At 29.0% G+C, this 11,110-nt stretch overlaps 1 protein-coding gene across 1 annotated transcript; it reads right to left on the reverse strand.

Annotated features, from left to right (window-relative positions):
• Positions 1 to 3,435: 3,435 nt before the first annotated feature.
• On the reverse strand, positions 3,436 to 8,015 carry LOC109806071 (WPP domain-interacting protein 2). The gene is made up of 3 exons (XM_020368419.3): positions 7,859 to 8,015; positions 6,601 to 7,642; positions 3,436 to 4,434 (listed from the first exon to the last, which is right to left on the reverse strand). Exons 2-3 carry the CDS (start codon positions 7,613 to 7,615, stop codon positions 3,686 to 3,688), a joined length of 1,764 nt encoding a protein of 587 aa, XP_020224008.2. The 5' UTR covers positions 7,616 to 7,642; positions 7,859 to 8,015; the 3' UTR covers positions 3,436 to 3,685.
• Between the last annotated feature and the right edge of the window lie 3,095 nt (positions 8,016 to 11,110).

Here is an 11,110-nt window from a genome sequence, read left to right on the forward strand (position 1 = left end):
AATTTTTTATTAGTATCTTCATTTTAATTTAATATACTTTTTTGTAAGGTAAAATAAAAGATATAGTCACTCTTCAACTTTTACTATTTTGAGTGAACAAAAATAATTTGAAGAGCAATATAAGTTTCAAATTTTATTAAATGTTTTATTTATATCCCTATTTGTATAGAAACACTAAAATCAATCTAGTAATGAATGATATTGCAATAATAGTATATATGAAATCATAAATTTATTTTAGTACGACCAAGATTGTTAAAAAAAATAAAAATAAAATATACCCGTGTTTAACAATTGCTACTAGTATCATAATAAACATCAATCAATACATAATAAGACAAAAAAAATATAAAAAATAGATTTATCATAAATAATGAGATACTATTAGATATACAATATACAATACACAAAGTCTTTGGTACTATGATTATAATTTTGATTAAAGAAATAATAATAAACACTGATAGATACGTGATTATTAGGTGTTGTAGTAAATAGTAAACACGGTAGCATATATAGACTAATTGATGCATACATGATGCAATCTATATTAATTAAATATTTCTACTCATCATCAACTAAACAATCTAAAATAATTTCATTTATAGTCAATTTGTAGCTAGTTATATAAGTGTGTGTTGCCACGTATTTCTTTCATTCTCTAGAAGTAAAGGTAGAGATACCTTCTCTTCAAACAATTAGGATAAAAAATTTGCATTAAGTTGAGATTTGTGTACGTTATTGAATATTGACCCTAGGGTTTTCTTTTGTTGCTTTCATTTTCATCAATATTGTTTGTTGCTCTTGTTTGAGTGTTTGACTATATTTCCTCTTGGAATTTTCATAAGATTGAAATTTTGACAGGAATGCAATGCATGGCTACGAATGTGTCAACCAAAAACTATCAAACTCAACTTCTCACTACTACAAAATTGTGATTTTATGTGTAACATCTTAGGTTTTTTAAAATAATTAAAATGATGTTTTAATAAATAAAGCAATTTTTATAAAATAATGTAGACAATTTATAAATAATTATGATTGTTTTTAATTAATTAAAGAGGGCTTTTTGAGAAATCATTGAGTTGTTTTAATTATATGTGTTTTAATTAATTAATTGATTAAATTATATTTTGTTTTATCAAATATGATAATTGTAAGCTAACACAAAGAAAATTAAAGGATACGCTTGGTAAACAAGAAATATCACATATCAGACATGTTTTCTCTCTTTATTTTAAAATATGAAAAAAAAAATATAAAAATAAAATCGATTTAGAAAGTAATTATATTATAATTTTTTAAAAATATTACTTATATATAATGTTTTTAATAGTTGATTTTTTTTATTTTCTTCATTACATTTTTTTCACTTATTTACGTAATGCGCCTAAGGAAAATTGACGTTCTTGAAATTTCAACAAAAACGAAATGATCTTATCATATTTTTACAAAAGTCAAAGGATCCAATCATACCTTCATGATCTTTATCTTATTTCAAAAGTTGAAATTTAAATGTATAAGGTTTATCTCGTTATGTAATGTTAAATAAACATTTATATATTAAACGTAAATACTATTTTACGTAAAAGCATCTTTAAAAGTTATATTTTAACAGGAATGTTTTTAAAAATTTTCTTAATTTCTTATCTAATTCAATTTTTATTTATTATATTTTATAAATTAAAATTTTAATATTTTTAAAATAAATTATCAGTAATTAAGAATAATTTTATATTGTCATATAATTATTTATTATAAATAAAAAATATAATTTTTATGTTTAAAAATACTTATTTATATAAATTTAAAATATAATTTATATATTTAAATATAATATTTATTTATACATATAATTTATTATAAAATTTAATTATATATAATAAATATTTAAGCTATAAAATACAAAAACTAAAATACTAATATAAAATACCTGCCAATAGATTGAAATGAATAATTTTAAAATCTTTACTTTTAAGATCATCTCACCCTTCAACTTATGTTAATGTTTACTTTTAAATCTTTGTACATTTTTATGTAAATAATATATATATATATATATATATATATATATATATGTATATATATGTATGTATGTATTCACTAATAATTAAAATTTACTTAATTCATTACAAAATAAATTAATTATTGATAGTTTTTTTATGGTCTCAATAAACTGCAAAATAATGTTACGCCATTTATGATAGAAATATTAACTGCCACAAGTGTTGATATTTTTTATAATTTCAAATTATAATAATGTTCAATAACTTTTATTTGTAGGTTTCTCTTTGTTGACTGATTGTGTCAAGTAAACATGACTTATATTAATTAACACAGTCTAACTCTATTTATTTATTATTTAAAATATTTAATTTTGTTCATAAATGTATTTGTATTTATTTTTAACCAAGCCAGATGTAATGTATCATAAGAAATGGTGTATTGATTCAAGCGCAAAGGGAATTCCGCATTCTATTTTTTCTATATTTATTTTATTACATGCCTAAGCACTACAGAAAGAAAGAAAAAAACGAAGAAGAAAAAAAGCAAATATAGTAAAACGAGAAAAAGTGGCACAAGAGACCCAAGGCAAAGGGATAAAAAACAAAAAGGTAAAAAAGATTTAGACACGAAGCAGTAGATATGATATTTGGCAATCCTAATTGGTGAGAAACTGACAATACACCAGAGGAGTACAAAACCAACCTAAAGTAATAAACAAATAACAAGCAAGTAAGCATGTTGAAGGAACACTCCAATGAGTAAAGAACGAAACCTTTGGTTTCGAGAGTATCAATTCAAGTATCGGCACTTGACAGTGATAACATCTACTGAGTAGTGTTGTGTGGTGTGTGGCTGGTGGGAGGTGTGTTGTTTCCATTAGTTGTACTTGGTGGGGGCAATTTATTTTAAAAATAATTATTATTATCATGAAAAATCTAATTAAGTGTATACAGTAATCGAAGATCTTAAAATGAAACGAAAAATAAAACACCCTTATTTATGGATCCGACGAAGGTGTTTGTTTGTGGTTATTCGATAGGTCTTTGGTTGTGGTTGTTCGACATTATGAATTAATGGTGATAGAAATGTTTAGTGTTATTGTGGCTAAGTGAAAATTAATAGTGGGGTAATCATTGGCAACATTTATTTGCAAAGGGACATGGAAGAAGAATGATTGAAGCACCTTAGTCCTTACAATCTAAGAGGAAAAATATTACTTAGACTGGTGAAAACCTCGTCCAGTGTAAATTAGACCTTTATTGTTAACTTTGAGTTAGTGTGAAAACCAAGAGCAAAAAAAAAGTCCCTTAAACTTAAATTAAAACATGCGCAACACCGCAATGATTTTTTACTTTTGTATCTAATTACTATGTATGATAACGATGGTATTTTTATAATAATTACTTTAAAAATAATAACTAAAATAAATTTTAATCAAATAACTGTATATTAAAATTATGCTCGGGAAAACAAAACTAACAATTACAATTGTTTTGCCAAGCCCAAATTACAAGGGGCTGTGGACAAAATGATATTAAAACAAAGAGAGCAAATGCACGCTCTCCCCCTACCCAGAGAAAGAAGGGTCAGAGTTTTATATAACATCGAAATTTTACATTCAAAGATCAGGGAGAAAAAAAAACTTGAGATTGCACAAAGTGGACCTAATTTTGCAGACCTAAGTGGGTACAACCATCCCAGAATTGGGTGATAACTGTGACATGAAAAGCCAAAAGAACAAAACTAAAAACATAAACTGTATGAAAAGATAAAATGTCACCTTACATACTCTTCTCTGCAGCACAAAAGACTCCTCAACTACTACACTATCACCACAATATTTTTCCAACTCTTCTGCTTTGTTCTTCAGCACTGAAGCCTTACTCTCTGCATCTACAACTTTGTCAAGAACCTGCGCTTGACTTTCAGAAAGTTTCTCTTGTTCTTCCAATAATGTCTGTTGCAAACTTGCCCCATCCTTCAAGTTCTGCATTACCTTTGAGATGGCTAGGTATTCAACCTCAGCTTCAATCTTTAGCATAAAAAGGGCCTCCAGCTCAGACTCAACCCCTTTACATTTTTTGTCCGACAAACCTGCGGTGCTAGCAGATTCTTCCCTAGAAATCTTACCACTACTCAAGGATGTTTCGAGTTCAGCAATCCTGGAGTCCTTCAGAGCAAGCTCACCCTGTAATTCCTCCAACTTGCTTTCCAAAATATTTATATTTTGTGTCAGGCTCAATACCTGAGGATCCAAGGAACTTGAAGCAGTTTGTTTAATTTCTTCTGCACCAGACTGAACAGATTGGCTTGACTTATTATGTCCAACATGAAAAGTAGTAATACCAGCAGATGCACTGCTACACTTGGCTGAGTCATCATCTGGTGAAATGGCTTCAACCTCAATCTCCCTGAATTTTTGGAGTTCTGCAAGAGAGTACATGTAGATTGGTCATCAGCAATAGCACATGCCATATTTCATTCTTCCATTAAAGATCACTTTTACAGAAAAGAAGGAAACTCATCATAACAATAAAAGTTATGCGACAAAATAATTGTTGTTTCTCATTAAGATGCAAATAAACAACTTCAGCGTCAAAAAACAAACTCTATAATAGATTAAGAGGAGCTTATAATACAGACTGTCATTAATCGTTTCAGTAAACCATAAATTTATAATATTAATAAGTAGAAAATAGCATTTTCTGTTCCAGTAAATAATAATCATGTAGATAGGATAGGGAAGTAGAATAGTAGAAAGTAGCTTAAATGGCCGATAACCTATCTCCCATTAGTGTTTCCAGTAGTTGGCTCAAGACTATTAGGAGCAAGAAAAATTAGCTGATCTAGGATTCATACTAAAGAAAGTAAGAGTAAAAGTAAGTAATTTCAATTGTTAATGAAAAAATCAATAGTAGAAAATTCCAATTTCCAACACAGATGATTTGTTATGCATGCATGTGCAATATTGATGGTTGGTTTTTCTCATCAATGACTGAGATTACTTTACCCTCTAAAGTGGATTGGTCACTTTAGAGGAAACAGATCCTGAATAGATAACCAACAAACAATATCACAGTACCAAGACAAACAAGTTAGATTTGAAATGAACGGAGCATTAATAAATATGTATGGTAGTCCTACTAAAACAAAGAACAAAGCTTTATCAGAAAACACAAGTAAACTGTGAAGCAGAACTGCAAAAGTTAAGTTTTAGACTCTCAAAACAAATTTATGGAAGACAATCTAACTACAATAACATTACAATATGCAGGTAAGCTTGCACAATCAAATTTAATACAAAATATACAACAAATCACTGGACAAGTTCCTACTCACAGATTATATTTTGTAATTTAAATTCTTGCTTTTCTCAATAAAGATGAAATCCAATTGAAGAACCATTCAAAAATCTTCACGAAGAGAGAATAATATATTCAAAAATTTCATTAAAAACGCACCAATTACATTAGCTATGACAGGCTCAAAATCAAGACACTTAACCATAAGACAGCCCACCCACTGGGAAATGGTCAATGCCAGCACATACTGACATTTTAGTCAAGGCAATCCATGAAATTAAAAAATAAATTTAGCCTGGTGAATCACTTGATTTAAATACAACTTAACCTCCACAACTTACATGCAAATCCAAAATGCAACAATTACATCCATCTTAATCATTTATAATATTTAACATTTCATATAGAGAAAAAAATTGCTGGAGAAGTTTTCCAACAGGTTCATTTCAATCTATTCATCACCCAGCAGTGTGCTACATATGCAAGAGGACAACAGTTTCTAAACTTATTATGAGGTTATTTGATTAATCAAGAATGCTTACACAGGAGACTAGACCTGTAGACCATCAGGTTTTTAAGGTTCTATAATAAAACAATCAAGAAGTTTAAAAGGGGTTCAAAAGAATAAAAAGTATAAGGAAACAGAATATGATCATTCAATGATTTCGTTCACAACATATTCAGACCCATAGGCTATGCATCAATAAGGTAATATGTAAAAAGTATTATATTAGTGAAATATGTACAATCGGAATGTCCAAAGTTATACCAAAAACTTGCAACTGCTACTAAATGTAAATAGAGAACTTTGTTTTCCATCAAGAAACAAACTCCTTTATGCAATAAGACCCTACAGGTGCTGGGGTGCTCAAGGAACCAAACCAAACTGATTAAACAGAACCAACTCAACAATTTTGTTTGGTTAATTTTAGAAAATAAAAAATCACAAGGTTTAAAAAGTTAGGGATTCAAACCAGAATTCAAACCTGTAGAATCTTCCAAGTTAATTTTGGAAAATAAAAACTTGTTTAAAAAGTTAATTTTGTTTGGTTAATTTTAGGACATATCATGCATTGATATCTTCCAAGTTAGCAGCTTTATTGACAGTTGAATTGAGTCATACAGCAGAATTCAACAGTAAAGAAACTGCTAATAAGGCAGTAAATGTAACATAAATTTTCTCGAGGATTATAAAAACAAGAAACATAATAATCTCAGTAGCAAAATGGCAAGATGCACAAAGAAAGATTCAAAAAAAATTAAACGTCCTAAAAAAGTAGAAAAGACAAACCTTCTTGAAGTGCCTCCTGGACAGCCTGGAGACTACTAATGGATTCAATTAAGGGATCTTCAATGGCTGAAGATTGGTTGTTCACACTTTTTTCTTCCGTAACATCCCAAGACAATTTTGTAGCTAAGTTCTCTGGTAGAAGATCTTCTTCATCTTCAACAAGGTTTTCATTTCCATAACTAGCTTCAACTCCCTCAGTGAAATGTTCATTAGTGTGTGCTTCACCACTATTAATTCCATCATAAACATTTGGCCTGCCACTGTGTTTCCCATTACTAGTAACAGTAAAAACACCTTGCCTGAAGTTGGAGCTTCTTGAATCAGATTCCAAACTAGAAAAAGAATTTTCCTTCTCAATTTTGACTCTTCCACCTTCTCCCGGCTTCTTACTGCTTTCAGTCCGTCCCTTTCCCTGTTGAACTCGTTGAGCCGAGTTTGCTAAATGCTTTGAATTAACATTCCTGCTACGGCTTTTCTCGAGCCTTAACTTGGGCTCACTTGCCGCCGTAGAAGACTTGCTACTTCGATCCTCACTATTCTCAGAATCAGTCCCAACAACAAAACCAGATCCATGTGCATATCTAGAATCCGAACTCGAACCATGGATCACATTGCCATCAGAAAACACTACATTCCCAAACATATTCGAAGATCCGTCACTTCTCTCCTTAACATCACGCAGAAAAGGCTGATTTTCACTCAAATTGGCATTACCAGACAAACCCCTCTTCAACGCTTTACCTGAATCAACACTTGAATTCGGATCCTTAACAACATTCCTCCTAATTCTCTTCCATTTCCTCAACCCAAACCCCTTTGTCGGTGTCCCTTTGGAATTCTCGCCTTCCCCACTACCTACTTCAACTTCAACACCCGTTCCCTTTCGATCCAATCCGTTGACATCCGAATTTCCCTCGAAACCCAAGTCAAATTTATCGTTACCGTAAGAACCACCGTTTCCATTTTCATCATGATTCACTTCGTTCTCTTCCACGTATTCGTTTCCCAAATCCATGATCACTTTCAACCCTTTTCTCTAAATCTGGACATGGAGATCGAAATTCACTTAAAATTAATTGTGATTGAAGCAACAAAACAAATGAGAATTCACGAACTCCAAAACAAAGAATCAAAAAATACTAAAAAATAAATAAATAAAAAAACTGTTATTTTTTTACACAAACCAATAAATAAGCAATCAAAAAAATTGAATGAGAGAGAGAAAAAAAGAACAGGATCTATGATTTAGAGTAATTACCTTCATAAGCGAAGCCCTTGGATTGGACACGGAAACCCTAAAATTTGGGATTTTGATGGATTTGCAGTTTTATAGGCAGAGAAGGGATCAACTATCAAGCCAAGGGAATGGAAATAACATTTAACAATTATTTTTGCATAAATCATTATATTTATTTATTTGTTTTCGTGACGTCCACTGCAATAGGTATATCCTTTCTCATTTACTAATATATTGATATTACTATATTCTTTCCTATAATTCATTTTGTTGATGCATATTTTTTTAACCATATTTTGTTATATAATATCTAAAACAATTTTTAAGAGCCTGATTTTAGTTTTATTCAAATTATGTTATGTTTTTTAATATAAAGTATTTATTGTTGAAAATAGACCTTTGAATGCACATAAAATGCATTTCTCTTTTAATATATTTTATTTCATATTCAAAATTAGAATTTAAAATAATTCATATATATTTATATTAATTAACTATAATATGTTATATTATAGTTGATAATTAATAAATCATTATACACCTTTAGACATGTAGAATGTAATTCGAGAGTTATAAGATGGTTTAGTAATTTGGAAGAGATATAAATTTGGAGTGATAAAAAAGAAAGTGGATTCAAATCTCTCAATTAATATAATATACTAATTATTAAATAAATTATATGACTTTTTAAAATTTGTGTGTTGATGGATTATTTTAAATAAACATATCAACTACATTAGATATATTAATTAAATTGTGTATCAATATATTTAATGAAAGTGAATACAGGGAAAAGGTTAACTTATACGAACTATAAATTCCGTTTTATATTCTTTTGAATATTATTGTAAAATTTTTTTAGTAATGAGAATTTAGAAAAGTTTAATACATAATCATTTTTTGAATAATATTATTTTTGGAAAATATATTATATGTGTAATATTTATTTATTAAATAACTCATAGTTGAGTCGATGAAAAGTTGAAACAGCGACAATGGGAACGTGGGCCACATGGAGACGATGGCCCACTGTCATATCATATCATGGGAGCAGTGTACCTGGATCACAGGATCCTGTGTGGTACATAATTTAAATAAAAAGAAATATATATCACATTAAAAAAATTACACTATTAATTAATTAAAATTTATTTCATATAAATTTTAATTAATTATTATAGGTTCAATAAATTGATTTTGTAAGATCATTTATTATTGGATAATTATATAAAAGTGTCTATTTTATTTATTATAAATATTCTCACTAATAATCCTTATAAAGGTAATAACTTTTATTTTATTTTGTTATAAGGATGTGATGTAAGAGAGGAAGATTTTGTATATGATGAAAAAGTAAAATGGAATCCTTAGCGGTTGAAGAAGACGTGTCGAATTATGTTTATTACAGCAATGTGGAATTATTATTCGATATCAAAGATTTTATAAAAATAAATAAATGATAAATTTATATGAATTAAATGTATACGGATGTTATTACATTTATAAGTTTAAAGTATTAATTATAAAAATAATTTTAAAAATATTTAAAGAGTTTATTTTATGTATTATTAATATAAAATTATATTGTCAACCAAATAAAAATATATTAAATAAATATATTTAAAACATTAGAAAATATGTTACTAACACATATCATTATTGATTGATTGATTTAATAAAGGATTAGAATAGAAACGTTATTTTTTAAAGCAATATAGTGGATTTATAATGTATATTGTTTTTATATGCACACAATTACAAATTAAAATATTTTTTTATAATATTGTGTGAAGGATTTATTTTTAATTGAGTTTTAACTCTAATATATATAAATTGAGTGTTTATATAAAATTAATTTGTAAGATGAGAGTTATCTCTCACTCATATATGAATTTGAATTCAAACTTGAACTAGATTTTTCTTGGAATCCTTGTTACTAGAACATGTAACTTAGATCAACTCCAAACTTCAAATAACATGACCTTTCAAAAAAAAAATTGAAATCGATCAAACTCAAAATAATGTTTCTAACACTTGGAAAAAAGTGTATTTTCAATAAGTAATCCAGAAAATAGTTATATATACTAATAATGAATTGTGATTCCTTTATCTTCAATAAGTGGTCCAAACAAAAAATAAAGCCTTTAAAACAAATTGGTAGACATTAAATACTAATAAACACTCGGAAAGAAAAAGAGAAAAAGTATAAATATGAAAAGCAACATAATCTGGTGTAATAAGAAAAAAATTAAAAAAAATTGATATTTTATTTTCTCAAGAATTTACACTAAGTTCCATGCAATGTAATTGTGTAGAAGGGAAGAGGAATGATTGTGAAATTGTATAGTACACGTATACTGTAACTTTACAAATAAATGTTTAAATTTCGATAAAAAGGGTTCACATGAGAAACTTCAAAAATTGTTCTTCAATAACCACAATATTAAAGATTTAGAAAATGAAACACAAAAGTTTACAAATTATTTTCAAAATGATATTTACAATTCCAAATCCATATAAAAATTCCGTCCTAAAAGTCCTCTGCCCCGATGTCACAATATCAGAGCATACCCCCAATTTAACTGTTGGCATTCTAGATGCCACTCACAGCCAAATCTTCCTCACCTAAAACATCCACAAAATTGTATGGTGAGAAAAGAAAACATCTATATGTAAAGTACATACAAACACACAACATATCATCTCATTATAACTCGATACTTAACAAAATATTCATAAACATTTCAATGTATCATAACTTTATCAATCGCGCATCATCATCACGTCACAATTCGTAATCACAACAATCATCACAAATCTTGCAATCAACCTTATGCCAAGGTCACGCCTATAGCATCTCTTGCCCAAGGTCGTGCCACCCCCGACATAAGTATTAATTGTCTCACACATCCCACCCTATGCCAAGGGTACACTCGTCCCAGAAATATCACCTACCCAGGGTTCGTATCATCCCTGATCATCCAGGAGTACGCTTGTCCCTGAAGCATCACCTACCCAGGGTTCGTATCATCCCTGATCATCTAGGAGTACGCTCGTCCCTGAAGCATCACCTACCCAGGGTTCGTATCATCCCTGATCATCCAGGAGTACGCTCGTCCCTGAAGCATCACCTACCCAGGGTTCGTATCATCCCTGATCATTCGTGTGAGGGACCACAAACACATCGTAATCACATTCATACAACATCTCATCTCATATCACAATTACATATCACATATACAATTTCATATCACATACTCAACAGATAAGTCC

This window comes from Cajanus cajan, chromosome 10 (assembly GCF_000230855.2).
Source record: "Cajanus cajan strain Asha chromosome 10, NIPB_CcT2T_4, whole genome shotgun sequence".
Lineage (NCBI taxonomy): Eukaryota > Viridiplantae > Streptophyta > Magnoliopsida > Fabales > Fabaceae > Cajanus > Cajanus cajan.

Excerpts from the sequence above, each read along its gene's own strand:
- LOC109806071 (XM_020368419.3), bottom strand. The coding sequence starts at position 7,615 with ATGGATTTGGGAAACGAATACGTGGAAGAGAACGAAGTGAATCATGAT. Across the intron at positions 4,435-6,600 it reads CCAGGAGGCACTTCAAGAAG|AACTCCAAAAATTCAGGGAG; the intron begins GTTTGTCTTTTC and ends ACTCTCTTGCAG.